The 25,920-nt window shown below is 41.5% G+C and overlaps 1 protein-coding gene across 1 annotated transcript in view; it reads left to right on the top strand.

Moving 5' to 3' along the window:
- Nucleotides 1–25,920, top strand: part of Wdr70 (WD repeat domain 70) — a 226,527-nt gene that overhangs the window by 116,780 nt on the left and 83,827 nt on the right. The window contains exon 10 of the mRNA XM_032898807.1: nucleotides 17,092–17,266. Coding sequence (XP_032754698.1) covers nucleotides 17,092–17,266 — 175 coding nt within the window. The remainder of the gene's footprint in view (nucleotides 1–17,091; nucleotides 17,267–25,920) is intronic.

Here is a 25,920-nt window from a genome sequence, read left to right on the forward strand (position 1 = left end):
TGGTGAAAAAGAAAAGACAAAGAGATGTTGGCATCTGGCTTGTGTAATTTAATGATTGTCTTAAACAACAGAAACAAGGATCTACCCAGATCAAATGAGAGTCTCTAGTTCCTGTGAAAGCTAAAAGGATAAGCCAGTGATAACAGCCTCAGAAACTCCCCATAAATAAATTGCTGGATTGAGGAATTATGGCCTGTCAGTGAAGTATGTCTAAAATTATATATGAAGGTCAAGAGAGCAACATTAATATGCACGACCAGATTCCAACTCTAGTAGGCAATCTTCCCCTTAGGCCTGAAATGAGACAGTTGAAGACTGTAGGAGACGTGTGCTGTGTAAGCCTGTGTCTTATTGAGGATCACTGTTGCTCTGATGAAGTACATGACCGAAGCAACTCGGAGAGGAAATTTTGCTCACAGTTCTACTTAACAGTTCATCATCTATAGCAGTGGGGCAGGAGCTCCAGCAGGGCAAGAACCTGGATGCAGTTGCCACTGGGGAGTGCCGCTTACTGACTCGCTTCCCGTGGCTTGCTCAGCCTGCTTTCTTATAGAACCCAGGACCACCAGCCCAGGGATGACACCACCCACAAAAAGAAGCAGCCTTGTGTTGTAGTGTGTGCCAGGAGGCAGAGGCAGGCAAGTGCACACCTTTATCTCTGGGAGTTTGAGGCCAGTTTGAGCTGTCCATGGAGTTTCAGGACCGTCAAGGTTACCTGGAAAGCAGCGGAAGACTCTTGGACTTCACACTTGATACTCATTCAGTTACTGCCATTTTGCTGTTGTTCACTCTCTCTAAAGCTTTGTTGTCTCTAATCTCTGTCCTTTCCTCATCTGTCAGCCACCACACTAGCCATTCCAATTAAGCTTTAATTCAGGCTGCATCACTGAAGGTACCATCTTCAGGATTCTCAATGCCCCTTTTGCCAAATTCACTGCTCTGTTCGTTCTCCATTCCTTCCTTAATTTCTAAGGACTCGCCAGTGCAGCAGGCCACTTCCTGGAAAGCATGCTTTTGCGGCTCTGAATGTGGCCTTTCAGGTTAAAGGTGCAAAGATGGAATGAAGCTGATAGGAGGTAGTGGGAGCTGGTTGGTGGTGATGCACACCTTTATCTCTGAGTTTGAGGCCAGCCTGGGCTACAGAGTAAGTTCCAGGACAGTCAGGACTGCACGGAGAAACCCTGTCATAGAAAAAAAAAATGCAACCAACCACTACCACCACCACCATCACCACCAGTAGTGGGATGGGGTTGCTTGGGCATAGACATAGGCAGAGGAATTAGTATTGGTCAAGCCTTCCAGTCAAGATCTGATACTTGTGTGGCATGAAGGGGAAGCAGGATTGGACAGGGCAAACTTAAGACCACGACACTAATCTAACACTCTTTGATAACCTAACTGGGTGTCTGGGAGGAAAGGTTGCTCACTAGCAGATGCTTACGATGATAGAGATGACCAGATCACACTATACACAGTGCACTCAGCAGTGGGCTGGGAAGAGTATGACCGTGACTCAAAGGCCACGTGGATCCACAGCCTACAAGATGAGGTTGTCAGTTAACCACTTCATGTAGCTAAGTAGCAGATTGCCCTAAAGGGAGTCCCAGCAGCATACCCCATGGGTCGCCATAGGGACTACCACATTCTCCACTACTGCTTTCATCCTGGTGTCCTGTGCTTCCCTTTCTCTTCACCCTCCTAAAGAATGCATCAGTGTTTGACCCTACAACTGCAGGCATGCCCTGGTCTCAGGCATGAGCTAGGTCCACAGACAGTACACTGAACACTAAGAGTTGCAGCAGGTAGTGCCTGAACTAGAAGCAGCTGCAGTCACTCAGAACATGGAGCACCAGAGAAGCTAGTGCTTCCTGAGAGGGCATGGTCCTGAACCTGATCAAAGGCTCTGCAACATAGTGTTCTTATTTAAATAGGTGTTGGAGAGTTCAGCTTTCCTGCAGGATTTTGGCCCAGAAGCTGCTATCCAATTCTGTGTGTTCCAAACTATGTTCTTGGAGGGTGTACCATTAGGAGAGGTGCTGTCATGACGGAGCAGGCGAATGGATCATCACATGTCTTCCGACTGGCAGCTTCAGAAGATGTGGGTTTGTGGCTGCTTTGCTCAGTGTTTTACTTTCAGCCCTTAGCCAGCATTTGGCATACCGTTAGTGTATAAATACTTTCTGACCAACTGAAGGACAGGAAGAAGAGAAACAGAAAAGCATTGGAAGCAGGTGGCCCTCTGTGGGTTCAAAGCACACCTGCAATAGTGAGTTCCAGGCCAGTCAGGGATACATGGTGAAACCTTGGTGGGTGGTAGTTTTGTTATTGTTTGGGTTTTCTTTGTTGTTGTTTGTTTTGTTTTGTTTTGCTTTTGTATTTAGTTCTGGGCTAGTAAAAAAAGAACACAAAATACAATTTTAACAATGAATAAGTATGGAAAATTAAACATTTAAAGGAGACATTTGCATATAGTCTGAAAGGAATTGGATTTCTATATAATTAACTTATCTATTTTATTATTGTGAAAAATTAGATAAGATACCATTTTACAGCTTTCATGAGACTTGTCATAATGCACAGGTGTGTGTGCATGTGTGTGTGTAAGAGACATAAAAGAATAGCTTTTATGACAAGTGAGAAATTGCAATTTTATAGAATATTTATTTACTTTTACACCCCAGATTTTATTCCCCTCCTGGTCCACCCCCCTCCCCACAGTTCCACATCCCATACTGCCTCCCTGTTCCCCCCTCAACTTACCCCCAACCCCGGCCCTACCCACCCCACCAGACCTCTGAACTTCCTGGGGCCTCCAGTCTCTTGAGGGTTAGGTGCATCTTCTCTGACTGAACAGAGACCCAGGAGTCCTCTGCTGTACATGTGTTGGAGGCCTCATCTCAGCTGGTGTTTGCTGCCTGGTTGGTGATCCAGTATCTGAGTGATCTCAGGGGTCCAGGTTAATTGAGGCTGCTGGTCCTCCTACAGGGTTGCCCTCCTCCTTAGTCTCCTCCTTTTCCCTAATTCAACCAGAAGGGTCAGCAGCTTCTGTTCGTTGACTGGGTGCACATATCTGCATCTGACTCTTTCAGCTGCTTGTTGGCTCTTTTGGAGGGCAGTCATGGTAGGTCCCTTTCTGTGAATGTGCCATAGCCTCAGGAATGGTGTCAGGCTTAGGACTTCCCCTTAAGCTGGAACCCACTTTGGGCCTATTGCTGGACCTTCTTTTTCTCAGGCTTTCCTCCATTTCCATCTCTGCATTTCTTTCAGACAGGAAGAATTATGGGTCAGAGCTTTGGCTGTGGAATGGCAACCCCATCCCTCACTTGATGCCCTGTCTTTCTGCTGGAGGTGGGTTCTACAAGTTCCCTCTCTCCACTGTAGGGCATTTCGTCTAGGGTCCCCCCCTTTGAGTCCTAAGAGTCTCTCACTTCCCAGGTCTCTGGTACATTCTAGAGGGTCCTCCCAACCTCCTTCCTCCCAAGGTCACCTGCTTTTATTCTTTCTGCTGGCCCTCAGGGCTTCAGTCCTTTTCCCAGACCCAATACCAGATTATGTTCCCCTCTCCCCCCACCCCCATCCCTTTCCCCTTCCCTGTCCCTCCCTCCCATGTCCTCAAGCTCTACTACAGAGCAACAGTGATAAAACTGCATGGTATTGGTACAGAGACAGACAGGTTGATCAATGGAATAGAATTGAAGACCCAGAAATAAAACCACACTTGATCTTTGACAAAGAAGCCAAAAATATACAATGGGAAAAGAAAGCATCTTCAATAAATGATGCTGGTCTAACTGGCTGTCTATGTAGAAAAATGAAAATAGACCCATATTTGTCATCATGCACAAAGCTCAAGTCAAATGGATCAAGAACCTCAACACAAAACTAGATACACTGAATCTAATAGAAGAGAACGTGGGAAAGAGCCTTGGACTCATTGGCACAGGGGGAGATTTCCTAAACAGAACTCCAATGGCTCACGCTCTAAGGTCAAGAATTGATAAATGGGACCTCATGAAACTGGAAAGCTTCTGTAAGGCAAAGGACATAGTCAGTAAGACAAATCAGCAACCTACAGATTGGGAAAAAACTTCACTAACCCTACGTCTGATAGAGGGCTAATATCCAAAATATATAAAGAACTTAAGAAGCTTACCACCAAAAAAAACCAAACAACCCAATCAAAATATGGGGTATAGAACTAAACCGAGATTTCACCACAGAGGACTCTCTAATGGCTGAGAAACACCTAAAGAAATGTTCAAAGTCCTTAGTGATCAGAGAAATGCAAATCAAACGACCCTGAGATCCACCTCACACAGTCAGAATGGCTAAGATCAAAGCCTCAGGTGGCACCACATGTTGGTGTGGATGTGGAGAAAGAAGAACATGCCTCGATTGCTGGTGGGATTGCAAATCGATGCAACCACCCTGGAAATCAATTTGGAGGTTCCTCAGAAAATTGGAAATAGACCTACCTAAAGACACAGAAATACCACTCTTAGGAATATATCCTAAAGATGCCCCACAGGGGTACAGTTCCACTATGTTCATAGCGGCCATATTTGTGATATCCAGAAGCTGGAAACAACCTAGATGTCCCACGACAGAAGAATGAGTACAGAATATGTGGCTCATTTACACAATGGAGTACTACTCAGCTATTAAGAACGAGGACATCCTGAGTTTTGCAGGCAAATGGATGGAACTAGAAAATATCATCCCAAGTGAGGTAACTCAGACCCAAAATGACATGCATGGTATTATATTCTCACTGATAAGTGGATATTAGCCAAAAAACAAAACAAAACAAAACAAAACAAAAAAACCAAACAAGTACAGAATACTTAAGATACAGTCCACAGAACTCACAAAGGTCAACAAGCGGAAGATGCCTGAGTCCCACTTGGCAGGGAGAAGAAAGCCATCGTAGAGTGTTTTTTTTTTTTTTTTTTTAAAGAAAATCACTTTGCTTTGTCATCATAATTTTTTTCTGTGTTTTCTTAATTCTCTAGGATTTTCAGAAAATATACTTAAAACCACCAGGATTTTGTGCTACCTTATAGACTCTTTGGAGGTCATGCTTGTCTTGGAAAAACATCTCTTACCTACTGCATGCCTAAAGCAACCCCAGCATCTCTCGGGTTCAGAGTCACAGTGTCCATAGAAACTCAGTCATTGCTGATATCAACATAGAACAACGAACTCTTTTGTTAGTCTATCTATTTAGTAAATTCTCCTAATTCTTTCACTTCCCTGTTTTCAATTTTCTGCTCTTCACATGTGAACCAAATTAAGATGGTTTATTTGGAGGCTGGATGGCTAAGCAGCCACGGAAAGCTTCAGCGGACTGCGTTTGCAAAGTTTTCCTTTGTCTTTGGCCAACAGCTCAGCCCCTTTGGTTTCCCATCTGTTTAACACACGGCAGCGCTGGCACATCTCCATTCCTCTGGGTCAGAAAATAGAGTTCTGTAAGTCAGCCTGGATGTTACCTACCATGTGGTGGGTCCAAAACGGAAAGGGCGTTTCTCTTTCTCCCAAGAATCGATACAGAGGAACACATTATTGTGGGTAACTTCCTTTTGACATTTAGTTCTATGACTTCTAGACATTACTGAAGTTTTGTAGTATAAACACTCCCCTAGAAGTAACAGCCAGTCACAGCATCCCCATTGTTTAATTACTTTCCTATTAAGATCTCATGATTGGAGCGGGGAGACGCTCAGCAGTGTAGAGCCATGTCACTCTGGCACAGGACCTGAGCTCATTTCCCAGCACACGTGGTGGATGGTTTCCAACCGCCCATAGTTTCTGCCTCCAGAGTACCTGTGCCCATGCATTCAGTCCCCGCTCCCAACCGTGATACAAAGTAGAACAAATCCTTAAAAAAAAAAACCCATGAGGGTTTCGATTTGTGTTCTTAACTCTTGATTCAGCAATTTTTTGAGAGATTAAACCAGTCTAGATCCTACTTTTGAAAGTGTTTCATTTTTTTCCTGTGTGGTAAGTATCAGTTAGGAAAACAGCCCCCAGTCCAGGTTATACTGACCTCAAAGCCAACACTATTTATTTTTCTATTGATTTACTTGTTTACTTATTTCTTTTCCAGTAATTTGCCCTTTCTAATAATTTGAGAACTGGTGAGATGGCTCAGTGAGTCAAAGACTTTGCAGGCAAAAGCCTGGTGACCTGAGCTCATCCAGAGATTCCATGCTAGAGAGGATATCAGCCTTTGGAAACTGTCCTCTCATACCCACACATTCATCGTGGCTCTCTCTCTCTCTCTCTCTCTCTCTCTCTCTCTCTCTCACACACACACACACACACACACACACACACACACACACACACACACACACACACACGGAGTTGGGACTGGACAGTTAGCTTCTAAATTTGCTAGTGACCAAAATGTTTGTAACCTTCTTGGGTAAGAATTCCAACCCCAGAGGAAATATCTCTTTTTTTTCTTTCAATAAAATGTAAAGCAAAGTCTGACCCAGGGACTCTCAAAACAGCTTAGCTAACTCCTGGGGAGTGCAGTGAGCAAAGCAGATAAAACTGCCAAAAAATTATTAAAGTAGCAGTTGCCTGACCAGGATGTTTGACATTACGTTTGGTGATCTAGCTGGTCAGTTAAGGGATGGGTCAGTCATTTGAATGGTTACATTCTGGCCCTCTCATTTCTGTTAGAGAATGTAAGTACACTTTATTTAGACCAATTTGCTATAGGAATAGGTGAAGACCAAAAGAGTTCTAGTCCCTAGAAACTAATAGCTGTAGGTACTATTTGTCATGGCATCTAGCAAGTACCTCATGAATGTCCTGTTCACTTAGCAGTATCTGACCCAAGTTTACACAATGATCATACACCTAGACATTCCTATATATACTTTACATATTAGAGAACATAACTCAGTTGGCAGAGTGCTTGCTTAGCTTGCACAGAATCTAGGATTCAGTGCTGGTGCCATATTCACTCAGCATGTTGCTGCACATCTGTATTCCCAGTAGTCAGGAGGTAGAGGCAGGATCTTTATCTGCATAGCTTGTGGATGCAGCTCAGGCCGCTTGAGACCCAGCTACAGTCAATAAACAAATATGACCAATCACAGATAAGCAAATCCTAGCTCCATTAAAGCTGATTGTGACCATAGGCAGATTACGTCTCTTTCTGATATCAACCTGGAAAGGGTTCTCTCCTCATAATGGTGAGATGTAATGGTGATATAATGTGGACCTGACATTTGTTTAGCATTTACTGTGTGGTCATGCTGCAGACAGTAGACTCCTCAGCACATCATAAAGGCCCCAAGTGGTCAGAGGATGAAGCAAAGAACCGTGTTCTTGTGTGGCTCCAGGGGTTAGGCCTGACTGTGGTGGGGAGAGAATGAAGACAAGACAAACACGCAGACATACAGAAAGACTGGGATCAACTGGATTGGGCTCAGTGATGGAGAAGCCGCAACATCCTGGATGCTACCATGGCATCAGGTCTGTTAGTTCAACTATTCCACTCAAATGAATGTACAGTAGTTATTAACCTTTTTGTTTCTCAATTTCCCTTTGCAAAATAGAGGTATGAACAGAAGCTTCTTCAGAGTGTTGTGACCGTGTTTTAGTCAGTGTCCTATTTCTGTAAGGAAGCACCATGACCACAGCAACTCTTATAAAGAAAAAATATTTACTTGGAGCTGGCTTGCAGTTCAGAGGTTTAGTCCATTGTCATATTGGCGGGAAACGTGGTGGCACACAGGCAGACATGATGCTGGGGAACTGAGAGTTCTGCATTCAGATTTGCAGGCAGCAGGAGGAGCAAGACCTGGGCCTGCGGTGAGCACTTGGAACCTCAAAGCCTATCCCTAGTGACATACTTTCTTCAACAGGGCCACACCCCCTAATAATGCCACTCCCCGTGAGCCTGTGGGGGCCATTTTCATTCAGACCAGCACAGAGCACTACATGGGTTTGTGCTCATACTGTACCTGCTTCCCTCCAAGCACGTATATGTCAGCTGTCATGACAGTGAGCCCAAACTTAAGTTCCTACTCAGTGCCTATTCAGCCCGTTAGCGTGGTATTTTGAATTTACTACCAAACACATTTTGACTTTTCATGACTCCTGAGGAAAAAATCCTGCAAGTTTTGCTGTGGATTAATTTGTTAGAAATATTGAAAAGACTCACTATTTTTAGTGTAAACTTTTAAAGTAACACTGACTTCACTACTTAACTCTACAACTTGATTAAGTATTGTTTAGTTCTTCAGTCAGGAGAAACTATTCCCTTTTGAGAGACGAATATTTATCTCATTTTCAAATTTGCACTGAATCACTTTTTGGCAATGCATTTTTATCTTCAGAATCTGTTTTGCAGATGTGGAGTCTGCTACTTTAAATCTGGTTGGTTAAGTGAAAAATTTGTATACATATTATGTTTTAGAAGCCTTTAAAAATGAGAGTAATAGCAGTAATCATGTTCAAATTTCACAGCTCGTTGGGCAGCCGGTTGGCACCTGGTGGTTCTGGGGAGGTTGGTCCAGCATTACTGGTGAGCCCTGGCAGTTAGGAGTGGGTGAAGACACATTGCTGTAGGATTTGTCATACTCCCTTTATCCTGTGCTGGCCACCATCATCTCTGTCCTCTGCCCACGGTGCTGTTTTGCTCTTGTCAGGTTACTTCCTTTCTATTACTAAAAGCCATCAGTAATCACAGACATACCACATCAGCTCTCACATTTTAGTCTAAACCTTCATTTGATTTCTTAGCTCAAAAGGTGTTACAAGAGGAAGTCATTAGTGGAGCAGAACTGACTGGCTTGCCTTATGACTCACATGGAGTCACTTTGAGTTCCCTATTGTTCAGTTGAGTACTTAGGGATGCAGTTGGGGAATTGCAGAGTTCTGTTTTTGGGCTCTGAGGCCTACTCACTTTCATTTCTGGTAAGTCAGAAATAGGTACTATTTGAAGCACCGGATCTTTAATATTTTAATTACTTTGCAGTATTTTTTTCTCTTGTCTTAAGTTCTCCACTTAATGTGACCACTAGCATCATTCTCACATTTTTCTGGGACACTGTATTATTTACCTTGGCTCAATACTCTAGCCATAGACCAAGGCTTATTACTAGAGCCTGAGGCCAGCAGCCATGAAGGGTGCATTGTAGCTTATGCTGTTGCCATCTCTACTGTCTTCTTAGACAGTATTTACTATTGTTTACTCAGCCTGGGAGTCACGCATGCCACAGCATGCATGTGGAGGTCAAAGGACAACTCATGAGAGTCAGTTCTTCCCTCCCAAGTGGATTCCGGGAATCAAACTCAGGCTGTTGCTCTTGGGAGCAAACACCTTTACCCAGCAAGCAGTCTTGCCATCACTCTTTCCTAAGGTTTAGAATACTATACAAACTTGCTACTCTGCCTCCAGGGTCTTTCCCAATGAAGCCCCCTTAGAAACCTTCACATTCAGATATGTAAGTACCCTGTACTGTAGGCACAGCACAATCATACATACCCGTGTACAAAACCACAAGTGCAGCCTCACTCAGAGACGCACATTTCCACTGTATTTATTTTAAGCTTTGGCTCCTGACTTTTTTTCTGCCAAACCCCTCAAACCTACCTCCCAACCGTAGTTATTGTTTAGGACTCAAACTGAATGCTGCATCCTCTCTGTAGCTTCCCTTTCTGCCCTGTCTCTTAGCCAGATGATTTGTGTTTGCTTGAGACATCTTGCTTCATAGCTTAGGTGATCTGTCTTAGCCTCCAGGACAGGAGGGACAGGAGAGCTGCAATAGCTGCCTTCTGTTCTGGCTGGGAACGGCTTTCACCTGTTGTCTCTCCCATATTGCTTCCCAGTCCCAATCCAGAGTGCTATTAAATTAGGCCTGGGGAATAGTGACATTCTGATTCCTGTGGTTCACCCTTCAGACCCTTGTCATTGTCCAGAATTGCTCTCGCTGAAGTCATCTATGGTGACTTGTCTGTCAGTTTGATCATGTGAGGACCTTTCAGGCTTTATTTTCTTCATTGTCTCTGGGGTCTGATGCTGCTAATCATACCTTCTACCTAAAAACTTCCTCCAGGAGCCATAACATACATCTGTAATCCCAACATCCGGGAGATAGAGGCATAAGTACCATGATTTTAAAGTTTTCCTCAGGTACATAGTGGGTTCGAAGTCAACCTGAGGGACCCTCCCTCAAAAAGTGAAGCTAAGTAAAAACTCTGACCTTTGGTTTTCTTCACAGTGCTGTCTCTTGCCTGTCTGCATGGACAACAGAGACTTTGTGTTTGTCTTTCCACTAGTTTATTATCCTTGTTGCTGTTTCTTCCCCAAGGACTCCACCAAGATGTGCCTCTTGCAAGGCCCACTGTTTGCTGTTTGTTGACATAAAATTAACTCTTAACTGTACTCCTTTCTCTAGAACAGCAGTCCTCAGCTTGTAGGTCATGACCCCTTTGGAGTCAAATGACCCTTTTGCAAGGGTCACATGCCAAATATCTTGCACCTTAGAAATTTATAATTCATAACATTAGCAAAAATTGTGAGATTATAATATCATTATAATATCTCCCTTTAAGCCCTCCCATATACCTCTTTTTGCTCACTTTCAAATTCATGACCTCTTTTTTCATGAATGTAGTTACATACATAAATGTACATTATTACATGTTAAATATATGATTACAACCTGCTTAATCTGTACAGTGCTTCCTGTATGGATGCTCTCAGGTCTGACTGTTTGATATTGGACAACCAGTTGGTAAGATCTTCCCTGGGGAAGACTGTTTCTCCTGCTCTCAGCATTCCTTAATTGTCCGTAGTTCTTTGCGTAGGGTTCAGGCCTCATGGCCTTCTCTGCCACTTTCGCATGTCTACTGTTGTTACCTTTGCTCAGGTCATGCTTAGGCAGTCACGTTGGTGAGATTTTGTATGTGTCTCTGATGTTCTCCTTTAGTCTCAGGAGTTGAAGTTGTATTGTAGATATATCCATTGGTCCTGGGCTCCAGAACTCTGAATTTTGATTGTTTGTGGTTTTCTGTAATGTTTTCTATATGTTGCAGAGAGAAGTCTCCTTGATGAGTGGTGAGAACTAATTTATTCATAGGTGTAAAAATAAATATCTAGAAGGTAATTAAGGATTATGCTGGTCTAGTAAAGTGGTGGTTGTAAATTCTCGTCTAAGAGCCCGTGACTTCATTAGCCTTGGGTAGGATGTCTAGGTTCTCGGTGCCAATTAGGATTATTTCTTGTCAAGCAGGTCCTAAGTCTGATCAGAGAGCTATTGGTTCCCACTAAGGTAGGTGTGCCACTACTCTATCCTTAGGGTTGTTGGTCGTGTGTTTCTTGTGGATCATAGATATTGTAGCTGGATAGCACTATTGCTTGCCTGTTTCCTTCTTTTGGATACTTGCATGGTGCTTTTAGGTTGGTTCCAGCACAGGGACTCTGGGCTCTGTTTCTGAAGTACATGGTGTCTTTGTCAATTAAGAGTGTAAGAGTGACCTTCCGCCTCTTGGGGGCAGCCAAGGGGAATAACAATAGCCTATAATATTTTGGAAGTCTCCGGGACAACTCTGACCAACAACTCAAAGGAGGGCTTCTCGTACATGGGATGGAAGTTTTTGTGAGATGGTCATTGACTCTTGGAGGAAGCATTATTAGCCCAGTTGGAAAAATGTCACTTAAAGCATTTTACTGTTGGTGGGACTGCAGTCCAATTCAGCCTCTCTGGAAGTCAGCGTTGGACAGTTCCCAAAAGTCTAAAGTAAATGTACCTATGACCCACCCATAACACTCCTTTGCGTGAGCCGGAAGGGAAGGACTCGGCACCCTAGGCCACGGATAGTGGCTCAGCCATGTTTATTGCAGCTCTGTTCACAACAGCTGGGAAGTGGAAACAACCAAGTCGTCCTTCAGCCAATGACGATGAACAGACAGGGAAAATGTACATGTACACTGTGGAATAATGTTCAGCTGTGATGAAAAATGACATTATGAACTTTGCAGTGGATGGGGAGACCTAGAAAAGGTATTGAGTGAAACCTAGACCCCAGAGCCAGAGTGGCAGACGTCCTGTGTTCTCTCTCAGTGGACGTGTCTAGCTCCAGATCTTCAGATCTGAGTACATATGCTGGAGTGGCCGCAGAGACTGGGAGAGAGAAAAGGGACCATCGTCTCTCTCCTCACTGGAGTTTCTAAGTATATGAGTATGAGTGTCATGTCCAGGGTGTAGTCATAAAGGTTATTGTGTTCACATAGACGTTAGGACACTGCTCTCATTTCTGTGGAACTTGAATACCTTCTTACTTTTTAAAAAGAAGGCCTTATTTTTTTCTACCAAGAGAGTACATATGTTTCAGACTCTTGTATCAGTTGAGTTCCTTGTGTAGTATTTCGAGAAAAATTAAACCAAGATCTAAGTGATTTCCATGCAAAATTAATGCTTCCCCTGAGTCGTGCCAAGTGCTGCAATGCATTTATGTAGCAGATGCCAGAAAGTTTAGAACTTGTATCTGGACACAATCCAGAGTTCTAAGACAGAAAGCATTTGTGCCTGGGGCAATGTAATGACCCCACCTGTGTCTTTTTCTTGTCTTCTGGATGTTTTCATTTTATGTCCAGAAAGGCCCTCTTCTATTTTTAAATCTTTCTTATGAAACACAGTTTTAATTTTACAAGACTAGATCTCACTCCAAGTTTCAAAGTAAGTGTTCTTCAACATGTAATGTTCTGACAGGTGCCTAATGGCCCAGCGCTTTACCATCTATTTTTTAGGCATACGTTCAGAGAACCAGGGCCATAAAACCATAGTGTGATTAGTCACTATCAGATGTTGTATGAACTTGTATTTCACACATCTATGTTCTAAGTGAATTAGCTTCTATATTCTCATTATTTTGATAAGTAGCCAACCTATTAAAAACTAAAATAAATGGAAATACTTATTTGTTAGATTTATTAGCTTTGTTTTTTAATTTATGATCTAAGGGGAAATGCAGAAAGGAGCAAGTATTTATTGAGTACCTATTATGTTCCAAGTATTGTCCTAGATGTGTTTACCTCTCCAATCTCATTTTGTCTTCACAGCCCCTCAATGTTGCTATCATTATCCCAGTTTTAGACAAGTTGAGGTTTAAACAAGCCACATGATGGTTCTTTATGCTTGTGTGGGGTCTTTCACACCGTAAGTCTCAAGTACCATCTGTCATTGGGGATGCTCAGTTACAAAGAGAAGTTGACTATTGCAATTTATCTTCACCACTGCAGAGCTGGGGCCAGAAAAATAAAAACACATGTAGTGTTTCTCAATTCTTTGTGATTGTTAATTATGGGAAACCGTTAACAGAGACAAGGAACAAGTAGACAATGCAGTTCAGTAAGGGGAAGGCTTTATAATACCCAATACAAACGATGCTGTCACAGTGGACATCCATGTACAAAAAGGTTAGCCTGATCCTCAGTTGAAATAGATGATAGATCTAGTCATGAAATTTAAAACTATAAAACTTAGAGAAGAAATAAAGGGGATTTCTATTATTTTTGGTTAGGTAAGAAGTTTTTAGGTATGTGGCCCCCAGTTACTACTAATTAAACTGTATAAAAATTTAAGGAGGTGATTTAGCATAGTTGGTAGCTTGCTGGTCTAGTATGTCACAGCTAGTATGCCATGCAGACCAGACGTGTTAGCACACACTTACAATACAAGCACATAGGAGGCGGAGGCCGGAGGACCAGACGTTCCAGGCCTTCTGAGATGTTTGAGGCCTCGTCTCAAAGAATTTTGGGAGACTTGTTCACATTTAAGCGTCTCTGTGCTTTGTCTGTATGAATGTTTGTGTACGATGCCGTAGTTATAGTCTGTGGTGTCAGAAGTCATCAGATTCCTTGGAACTGGATGACAGAGGTTCTTAGCTGCTGTGTAGGTACTGAGAACTGAACCTGGGTCCTCTTGCAAAGGACTTAAACACTTATGCAGGTGTGATTTACTGTTGAGCTGTTTCTCCAGCCCACCAACATTTTTAATCTGTTATTGAAACACTTTTTCAAAATGCAAAGGTCATGATAATATACTTGGATAAAATTTGCTATTTTACAAATACACTTTTCATCAAGGAATTAGACCCAAAGCTGAAAATTATTAACTCAGTATATTTGTCTAGCATGTGCAAGGCTCTGGTTTGTGTCCCCACCCTCCCTTCCTGCCACTCCTTCCAAACCAACCAACCAACGAAAGAAACAAAATTTGTATCTAGAATAAAGAGCTGTCAGCATCTAGTAAAATGAAAACGAACTACTTAATATTGAATGTAGGCAAACATTTGAACAGTTCCTTCACTGAAGAGGAGAAACGGCGTGTGGACCAGTCCTCCGAATCATAAGGCAGTTTGGAACTGTAAATTAAATCCATAATGCATAGTACACGTGGATTTCATATTCAGATAACTGCCAGACTGAAGTGTAAAGAACATGAAGAAGGAGCTGTAACCTCAGAGGCGTCCTTGAAATGCTCTCATTTATACTCCATTGGTCAAAGTTACTGACTGCGTGTGAGTCTGGAAAATACAGGGTTAAACTGATCAGCAGACATTGAAGAGCACACCCAGGAGTTTCTGTCACAGTGTTGAGGGCATCTGGCTGACTGCTGGGGTGCCTTATAACATGGGGCTCCTTACTCCCCCGCAGACTGGTTTGAATGCTGCAGTCCCATTGTGCCCTTCTGGTTTTTCTGAGATTTTTTTTTTCCAAACCCTGTTTGAGCATACATTAGGCAGTATGACGCCTCTTCTCTCCCTCTCCCTCTCCCTCCCTCTCCCTCCCTCTCCCTCTCCTCTCCCTCCCCTCCCTCTCCCTCTTCCTGTCCCTCCTCCCCTCCCTCCCTGTCCCTCCTCCCCTGTCCCTCCTCCCTGTCCTCCCCTCCCTCCCTCCTCTCCCCCCCCCTCCCTCCCTCTTTCATTCCTCTCTCCCTTCCTCATTCCTTCCCTCCCCCCTTCTCTTTCAGGGTCTTAGTACATAATTCCGGCTGGCTTCTGACCTGCAGTCACGCTGCCTCTGCCTTAAGAATGCTGGGACTGCAGTGTATACCATTACTTTTAGCTAGTACATTTATAAAATATGATGACATACTGATTTGACAAGTCTAATAACCGAGTTTTGATTATTTTAAGCAATTGTTGGAAGAAATATACTTCATTTTTTTTTTTAAAATTTCATAGTGTTGTAGATTCTGGACCTTTAGATTAAAGATCATAACTTGTATTTTATCCTTAATTGTTAGAGAGGTTTCAACAGCAAAGTCGTCTTGAGTTTTCTCATTGTTTTTTTTTTTCCCCCCCTTTGGCAGCATAGTGTCACTTTTGCTCACACTGACCTAGATCTAACTTTTTAGCCCAGGTTGGTTTTGAACTCATGGCAGGCCTTCTACTTCAGCTTCTAAGTGCTGGGATTATAGGCATGAGTCACTGCACCCAGCTAGTGAGAAGGTTTTATATTACACACCCTGTTTTTTACATATATATTATATATCATATATCATATATTATATATTATATATCAGTATACATATATTGAATTAATATTTATGAATAATAGTGAAGTTTTGATTTTGAGTGAGTTTTCATTATTATCCTATTTCTGAAAAAATTGTTCACTTTACCTAAATTGTCAAATTTAATTCCTTATTTGTTTATATACTCTAAAGGCAGAATGACCAGTGTGGCTACTTTGGGAAGAAGGACAAGAAGATACAGCTTGTCCCCCAAGTTCATTTCTGGGGTTCTGTCCTGAGAATAAGGTTTACATAAATCAAGAACCGCTCACTGCTATGCAGTGCAGCAGGCTGTAGCCCCACATATGTCTGTCTAGTTTGCTTTTGTAAATTTGTTCCTAAAGACTGACTGGCATTTTAGCATTGTCAAGCTCCAGAGAGGGTGCCTTTCACTTATGATGTGCATGCCCATACCATCTGCACTCTGGTTTTATGTTGGTCTCATTATTCTCACTGTCTTTACTCAGTTCTAATAGAAGTAACATTTATATCATTTTATCTCCATAGTCACATATGTTTTGTATAAATGTTAGTGATTGTGGTGGGATTTATGAACAACATCTTTAACTTTTCAATCTCTCTTCCATTCTTCTTTGCAACTTTTGTGCTATTACTGTTGTATGTTTTATTTGAACACGCATTAAAGCCTCAGAATATTATTTTAATTTAATAGCCATATAATTTTTAAGGGGATTTAAATAGTTTTTCAAATGTCTTTTATATTTGCCTTCAGGTGTGTGTGTGTGTGTGTGTGTGTGTGTATTTGTTTTTTAATTTAACTTTTAAGAACTTTCCTTAACATATCTTGTATCACATATCGGATCGCAATCAAGCCTCTCAGGCTTATCTATTTCAAAGGCCTTGGTTTCAGGTTGTTTTTAACTGTATTTTCATCGGCCGTAAACTATTAGATTTTGTTCTCCCTGAATTTGAGTGTGCCCTTTTTGGCTGCATAGCTTTTACCAGGAAGTGTTGACCTCATCTTTGTTTCCCTGCATCTAATGACTTTGTAATCTCCTCCGTGGCAGTTTACCATGCCCCTGCCCCAGGCCTGGGCTGCTGCGACTTGTTGCTCTCTGAAAACTTGGAGTCAGAGAGCTCTGCCTCACTCCAAGGTTTTGTCTGGGCCCTGGTGTGGAACATGATGGGTTTTGTTTGTTTGTTTTTTATTTTTGTTTTGTTTACTTATTTGGTGCATTTTCTAGTATCTACTATAGAGGAGCTCACTGACACTTGTAAATTTATAAATTACTGTGCATTAAATAGGAGGCTTATGCCTGATCGCTTCCTTATCAAGATTCACAGAAGAGCTTGGAATCCATTACATTATAGCAGTGCATTGACTATAAGTAATTTGACAGACTGGAGTGGAATCTGCCATTTGCCTTTCAATTTGATGACATCATTCAAATTCTATACTTTATTTCTATGAATATTAATAAATAAGACTCTTATAATGTATAAAAAGTCCGTAAAAGACAAAGTAGTGTTTATGGGCCTGATTCTTCAAGCTATTGTCGATAAATTATATGCTTCCTTTTTTTAGGACTGTGAGGCTCTGGGAGGTTGAAAATCCAAAGAAGCAAAAAAGTGTTTTTAAACCTCGGACAATGCAGGGTAAAAAGGTCATTCCCACCACGTGTACATACAGTAGAGACGGGAACCTTGTGGCAGCTGCCTGCCAGAATGGAAGCATACAGATCTGGGATCGAAACTTAACAGTAAGTCAAAGCCTCTTTTGCTTTGTTTTGATTTTTGAGACAAGGTTTCTCTTTGTAGCTCTGGGTATCCTACTGTGCCGGAACTCAATCTGTAGACTTGGCTGGCCTTGAACTCACCGCGATTGGTGTGCTGGAATTAAAGGCATGTATCGCCATGTCAAGATTAAGTTAATGGCTTTTAAATCTTCTTTCTGCAAAGGACAGCTAAATCATAATGACAAGTATCTTGGTAAGATGCTATGAATTCACTTTCCTGATCTTGGAGTAACTTAAGCTGCAGTATTAGTTTATCAAGCACTGGGGCTTTCCCAATAAACATTTTTTCAGCCAATATTCCAGCTCTGAAGTCTTTAGAATATAATTTTAAAATAAATTCACTCTTTTGATATAAAATTTGAGAAGCATACTACAGTTTATTATATGAAACCTCTGACTTTGAAAAGAAAAGTTTAGGAATGATATGAAACAGTACTGAACAGAGAACTAGAAAACACATTTCAAAGGATGTAAGAAAATTATGAAAAATCTAGAATTATATCAGTTTTTTGTGATAATTTCTATAATAATTTTAATAAATTTTATTTTAATATTCTTTCCTCTATCAGTCTATTTCAGTAGGCTCGTTTTCTTTCTATAGTTATAGTTAAACATTTGAATAAGTTTCAGACCTGGGAAGTATCATACAGTCCCAGAAGTAATAAAGGTGAAAACCTATGACTCACTCTAAGGGCCTCACTCTGCAGTTTACAAGAATCTTAAAGAGGCCTCTGGTTAGGCATAGATGGAAAAGGAAAATATTTGATAGGTAAGAGTTGAGGCTAATAATGTTAAAGTTATATACAAATGTTTTGAAATCTTTGTAGATTTTATTTACTTATTTGCTTGTTTGATGGGGGCAGTGTATGCGTGTGCTTGTGTGTGACCACTATGGGTCCCAGCAATCAAACTCAATTATTTAGACTGTGGGCAAATGTTCTTTACCCATTTTGCATCTTAGCAACTCTTTATAATGTTATAATACAGTCTGTATTCATTATTCAAATGAAAGATTCTTGTCAAATTGTTAATAAGTATCTATTGAACATGTACGACAAGCCAGACAGTATCTTAGCTTTTAAGAGTAGTGATTAAAAATATCCGCCTGTGTTACTTTTATTGCTGTGAAGAGACTCCATGCCTATGGCAAGTCTTATACAGGAAACACTTAGTTGGGGTTGGTTTACAATGGAGAGGTTTAGTGGAATATCATCATGGCGGGAAGCATGGTGAGGCATAGGTGAATATGGAACTGGAGAAGCTGAGAGTTCTACATCTGGATCCCGGGCAGCAAGAAAGCAAGTGACCCTGGGCCTGGTGTCTGAAAACCTCAAAGCCCACCCCTAGTGACACACTTCCTCCAAACAAGGCCACACCTCCAGTAATGCTGCTCCCTAAGTCTGTGGGGACCTTTTCCCTCGGATCATCGCTGCCCATGTGGGTTTACACTTGAGGTTTTAAAGCTCTCTATTACAGGAGGCTGGAGAGAGGGCTCGGCAGTGAGGAGCGAGCACTGGCTGCTCCCCAGGAGACCCATGTTCAAGTCTCAGTATCCAGGTGGCTCAGCACTGTCTGTAACGCTAGTTTCAGGGACTCCAGTGCCCTCTTCTGGCTTTGGAGGGCATCAGACACATGGCCCCGAAACATATGCAGGCAAAACATCCATGTACTTAAAATATATATAAAACAAAAACTGTTCATCTTCGTCCCACAAACATTTGCATGTTAAAACATTTACATTTTGAACAGGCCCCTGGGGAGCATATTTGTCTGTTCCGGAGCTAAGACAGTTCTGTTGAAATAAGGTAGAACGTAACGGAGGGAGGGAGCTTTGTACTGGTGATGCTGGAAACATCTTCGGCATTTTCTGTTTGTCAGATCTTTTTATTTCTGTTTTCATCTCCATTGTAAACTCCATAAAGCTTCATAACAGCACAGAGATTTTAAAATGCCTTTGAATTGTAAACTGTATTTTAACCAAGCAGTAAATCTTTTAGTAACTGGCTTTCATCGTCTCTGGGTACTGCTAACTTAAACACAGAAATTCTAAAACATGTGGTTTTCTTACACAGCTTTAGTGGTAGTGTTTTCACAGTGCCATATACACACGCGCCTTCCTCCAAGGACCTGTATTTGTTATTATTTCTCTTAGTGAAGTTGAGTGCAGATTTTGAAGATCAGTCTTGCATATCTTGAAGTAATGGCAGTGTGTGATATTTTCAGTTTTGTTGAAAACAAGGTGTGAGCATCGGGTTCCTCGAGCCGTCTGCTAAGGGCTCGCGACCTGAGACGGACTGCTACCTGCAGTCTTCAGTTCTCTTCTGCTGGGGTGTGTGACACGGGGACATAGAGTTTACTATGCTGAGTCTTACTGGTTATACTTTACTCATTTTTATATTAGTATATTATTGTAAACTAAAAACAAATTAAATTGAGAAGAAAAAAATCTGTCCGGTAATACTCCTTGATTTAAAACAGAATTTAAAATAATTCTGAGCTACTATTTCAAAAGTGTAGACAAAACCCTCACAGACACGTCAAGCTGAAGGGAGGAAACCTAGCAGCAGTGGTTTCTACACAGGGCCAGGGAGTGTGAGGGCATGCGTTTTGTGATGAGTAACTTAAAGCTTCCTAGTTGTCATGGCTAATCCTGCAGCTCTCACTTAATCAGCTTCAACACGCACTGAACAAAGCCCTTCTTCACAAATGCTGTAACTCCCTCCGCTAGTGAAGACCCGCGCGTCCCTGCGGAACTGTGGAGCCAGTGTGCTAACTGTCAGCCACACAGTTCCGCACCAGTGGGACTGCTGCTGAACGGGCAGTGGGGGGAATGTGATAAGAAACATACTATGTGTGCATGAAGATCTCATTAAACCTCTTATTATTTATAACAAATATATATATTAAAATTTAAATAATTATATAATAGGATACACATACATTTTCGTTTTAATTCTCAAAGAACTTATTTTCTTACTGCGTTTGCTGCTTCCGCTCAGCGCTCCTTGCCCACTGTCCTGGCATTTGTGAGTTACCTAGTATTTGCTCTCTTTAGCTATCTACCTATCATTCCATTTAGGGAATATGTTAGTTGATATCTTAAGAGCCTGTTACATCTCTGAAAATAAGACAAAAGAAATTTAAATGAGAATAATCTGTGGGAAGATCTCTGAGCAGGTGTTGACTTTCTTAAAACCCACAGTTAGTAAGGGCAGGGACCAGAGTGGAAGTGGACAATCCTGTGGCCTCCACAGAGCTGTTCATGTTGCATGGGATACAAGATTGAGATTACAGTGTAAGAATACTGACATTTACCAGATTGAGCAAAACAAAATGGCCATGCATGCAAAAATCATATTGAGAGCCTTTTTTGAGGTCTCAAAACAGTATTAAATAGTTACTTTTAGAGTCTCTAGCAAACTATTTGAAAGAGTGTTTACTACAGAGTAAAATAAAATCCACAATATTTTGTATATGATGTGGCACTTGGGTCTGGGTGCTTTCAAGTTGCTTTCAGACTTATGGGTACCATCTGCTGCCGTATATAAAATAGTTTTCAATTTTAACAGTTTTAATAGTGTTTTCCGTTAAGTTTTCACAGAGTACCTTATAAAGTTACCAGCATTTGCCTATATTCATGGTAAAGATGTTGAGCTTCATTATGAGATTTTTATCCATATTTGCCATGCTCACATTCACTGCCCTCTCTTCAAATAGAACCCTTCTTCCCTCCCCCCATGCCCCCGTAAGTAAATCTAAGTTCTGCATGAGGGAAAAATGGGTAGTATATGTCTCTGTGAGTCTCGCTGTTTTGTGTAACATGATCTTCAGTTCCATAAGTCATCTTTTAGGATCCCTTTTTTTTTTTTAAAGAATTATTTATTTTATGTATATGAGTACACCATAGCTATCTTCAGACACACCAGAAGTTCCCATTACAGATGGTTGTGAGCCACCATGTGGTTGCTGGGAATTGAACTCAGGACCTTTGGAAGAGCAGTCAGTGCTTTTAACTGCTGAGCCACCTCTTCAGCTTGGGATCCCTTTTTTCCACTTCTGGTACCAAATTCAACCTAACTCTCATACTTGCTAACTTCCTTGTGTAACTTACTGTAACTTTTCCTGCAGTGTGTGTTATCAGAAGGGGAATATTTGTGTATGTGCGGAGGCCAGGAGTCAGCCTTGGGTGTTGTTCCTCTGGGGCTTTTTATCTTTGAAACAGGGTCTTGTCTTTGGGACCTGGGGTTCTTTCTCCCTTTAGGCTAGGCTTGTGAGCAGAGAGTGTTATGCCTCCCCTTGGCGAGCTCGTTCTCTCTCTGTCTCTCTCTGTCTCTCTGTCTCTCTGTCTCTCTCCCTCCCCACTCCCTCCCTCCCTGGGTGCAGGGTCTTGAGGTCAGGCTCTCATGCTTGGATGGCCAGCACGGGGTGAGCTAAAACAATCTCCCCTGCCCTGGTTTTATTGTGTTTGGATATTCCTCTAAAGCTATCATGGCTCCTGAAAATAGGAACATCATTTTGTTTTATAAGGGTTTCTCCATTGTGTGTGTATAATAATTGACTATGAAGAAAAAGAAAAAAACATGAATAAGATGAATATGTGTTCTTTTTGTGGTTGTGTTGTTTTTGTTTTTAAGACAAGGTTTCCCTGAGTCATCTTAGCTGTCCTAGAACTCAGTTTGTACACTAAGCTGGCCTTGGACTCAGGAGTCCCACCTGTCTCTGCTTCCCAGGGGCTGGGATTTAAGGTCTGTGCCACCTCTGCCCACCTTCTTCACCCTTCTCTTAGCCCAAGTTTCCTTCAAATGGACAGTTAACATGTTAGTAGTAAAGATTTTCTTTCAAGTGTAGTGTTGGCATCTTAATATTAAAGATTTTGGAAATTTGTGATATTTTGCCATATTATATTGTATCCTTATTCCCAGTTTTACTTTGTGATAAATCTGTCATCTGTTGCACATTTTCATATAACTTTGACTTAGAAAATATTTTTCCATAGTTATTAATCATTTACTACTATCTACAAATGTGAAAATGTATGAGGAATTCATTAAAAATTTATCTTTGAGATTGTATCAACAAAAAATAATTGCTTTGGGTTTGTTTTTAAAATTTCAGTGGCAAACCACTTTGTGTCAACCCCAGACATAACGTATGGAGGACCTTTTGGTATCTGATTACTGTATAGTCTATGAATGCAACTTTGTCGTTTTGATAGTGGTAGTGGCACAAAGATTCATCAGTCAACAGGACCCCCAGAGGCCAAGGCTCTCTTACAGCCCAGTCTCACGGCCCAGGCCATCTGCCAGGTGCTTCTCCCACCTTTCACAAAGACTGATCTGTCAATAATAATCACTACCTCTGCCCATTAGAGAGGCAAACACAAGCAAGTAAGGGGAAGGATTTTATAGTAAGTTATGGAGGAGAGTAATATTTTTCAATAATTTTTGAATACCAAATTATTTGGAAAGTTTCTGGTATCTTACTTTGAGGGGGAAAAATGGTCTATGTCTGAAAAATGCAAAAGATAAAGGTTAGAAACCTAAATGTAGATGTTTGTCTCCTTGTTAGGCCTCAGACTGAGGATCAGGAAAGTTAGGAAGAGACACAGGGAAAGCTCTTTAGCATATCTGTAAATGTCACCCAAGACATACAGGCAAAATGTGGATTAATTTGTTATTAGCCCTTACTGCGCCCCTAACCTAAGTGTCCTGAGATCAAACTCTAGCAGCCTTCAGAAACTCAACAGTAAAAGGAGGAAAGCCAATAATTACTGAGATGCTGCAGGGTGTACACCCTGTCTAAGTGCTTTGAATACGAGATCAGTTACAAGCTTATAACCTTTGTGATAGGTACTTGGTCTAACCTCTTACACCACAGAACAAAAACAGCTGCATAAACTGTCCAAAATTCCTTCAATTCTAATTTGTCAAATACTGAGTAAAAGTTACAAAGATTTTTATAAGGTTTTAGAGAAAACTCATACTCCAGGTACAAGTGAAATAAGCTGCCAATCTTTACTTACATGGACCCCCTCTTCTTTTCAAGTGGTGTTGGTTATCATTTTGGCTTTATGGAGCAATATCACTGCCCGGGCGATATTTTCATCACTTTATATGTGACTTTCACTTAGTCCTTATAGCTACTCTAAGATATGAATGCTAGTATTGTGAGAAAACCTACACACAGAGAACAGATGCCTACCCAATCTCACAGTTAGTACATAACAGAACTAAAGCCAGTCCTAGACAGTCTGGCTCATGAGCATTGTGGTAGTTTGAATTAGAAATATTCCCCAAAGACAACGGTGTTTGGACACTTTGTTCCCGGTTAGTGGTGCTGTAGGTGAACCTTTGGAAGGTGAGCCTGGCTGGAGGAAATACATTATCTGGTTCCGGCTCTGAGTGTTCATAGACCCACCCCTCTTCCTACTTGCTCCCTCTGCTTCCTGCTTGGGATGAAGGCTGTGAACTCTCAGTTTTGCCTGCTGTTTTATTTCCTTTCCTCCTCATTATGATGGACTCTTATCCTCTGGAACCATGAGCTGAAATAACTTCCTTATGCAAGTGTATACCACTTCTGTGGACCTTCCTTTTTTCTTTTATTTCTTTTGGAGACAGAATTTCAAAATATCTCCCAAGCTCGCCTTGAACTTGCTATGTAGGCCAGACTTAAACAGATCTTGTCAGATGCTCCTGACAGCTTCTATTTCTCCTTCTTCTCTTCTTCAACATGTTGTATTGCTGTGGTTTGCCCTGAAGTTATCTGTATTTTGATGCTAATTCGGCTGCCCCAAGGTCAACTGCCTAGTCTTGTACTCAGGACTCAGGTGACTTCTTTAGAACCTTCTCCCCATTTAATTTGTAAAGTACAGGTGAGGGCCAGTACAGGATAGAACGAGGCCTGTCATTGGACGAGCAGGAAGGAAGGGCGGGAGAAAAGTTTAAGGGAAGAGGAGGAGAGAGGAGAAAAAGCAGAGTAGCCATGGGACAACATGGAAGCTGATGTTAAGATTCCACACTGTATCTTTACAGGTTGTTATGAATGTTCTTAAGGGCTGGATGTGTATTGGGCTTTGTATGTTTAGGTGGGCAATTGTATTTATCAATTGAATCAAAGGTTATTGTGTTGTGTGGTCTTTCATGTAGCCATTTAAGTGTAAGAAAGTGTGTGGCGACTAGAGGAATTGGGATGTGTGCTTCTGGCAATATATCTACCAGATATCTTGGGGCACTATAGTTCCGGTCCTAGAGCGGGATAAAAGACAGCATTTTACAACAACATTGTATTTGTTCATATATATGTATAAGTGTGGACACGTGTGCATGGAGGCTGTCGGTGGTTCTCTGCCTTATTTCCAGATGCAGGGTTTCTTGCTGACGTGGCTAATTTAGATAGCCAGCTTGCCCTGGGGATCTCCTACCTCCTCTTTCTAAGTGCTGGGATTACAGATAGGCTGCCATGCCTGCTCAGCTTTTGTGTGTGGGTGCTGGAGATCCAATTGCTGGGCTTTATGCTCCTGCAGCAGGGTTTTATCCACTGAAGCATCGCCCCACTTTTTTAATGGTCTTTAAGAATTTAACAATTCAAGGATTGTTTCCATATTTTCAAATTATTGTATTATTTGTTCTATGGTTGCTTCAACAAATTACCACCAATTTATTTGTTTAAAAGAACAAAAAGATATTTTCCTACAGTTCTGTAGTTTAGACATCACATTGTTGGTAGGAATATGTTCTTTCCCAAAGGCTTCAAAGGAGAATCCGTTCACTTTCAGGCTATACAAATTCCTTGGCTTATTCCCCTTTTTCTCTTTCTTAAAGGCCAGCAAGAATGGGTACAATTCTTCTCACACCATGACAGTCTTTTCTGCTTCGTTTGGCCATTTTAAAGGTTCTTATGATGGCATTGAAGTGACATGGATAATTCAGGGTAATCTCCTTAATATAAGATCAACTGATTAAGAACATTAGCATAGTCTGAAACTTTCATTCTCCATTGCCAGCCCAGTGAGCTAACATACTTAGAGATTCCAGGGTAGTCTGTAGAGATCTTCCAAGGCTATTAAAATCATTTTTTTTAATTTAATTTATTTATGTTTTATATATATGTTTGAGTGTCTACATGTGTGCTGAGGCTGGAAGAGGACATTGGCTCTGAAGCTACAGGCAGTCGTGAGGCACCTGATGAGCATGCTGGGCACTGCATTCATATCCTCATAAAGAGAAGCAAGTGCTCTTAACCATTGGGCCATCTCCTGCATGGGTGCATGCATGTGTGCTTGTGTGTGCACACGCAGTTTCTTTTTTGTCTCAGCTTGTATGATTCTACTTTGTATGCATTCTTAGTGTTTTTAGCCACCTTCCCTGTTTTGGTTCTCATTGGTCTCCATTATTAATATAAAGGGAGGTCATCGTTTCGGTCTCCAAGGAGATAAACATTTTACATCTGGTCATCACACCTGTTCTGTCCTAGTCATTTGTCGTGACAGATGTGTGTTCAGCTCCTTATAGAATGACTTCAGCAGGATGATAATCCAGAACATAGCTCCATGTACCAAGCACAGTTTCTCAGCTCTTTGAGAACCCACTCTCTCTTTCTTTGACTTCAGTATTTTTCTT

This window comes from Rattus rattus, chromosome 3, assembly GCF_011064425.1.
Source record: "Rattus rattus isolate New Zealand chromosome 3, Rrattus_CSIRO_v1, whole genome shotgun sequence".
In the NCBI taxonomy this organism is placed as follows: domain Eukaryota; kingdom Metazoa; phylum Chordata; class Mammalia; order Rodentia; family Muridae; genus Rattus; species Rattus rattus.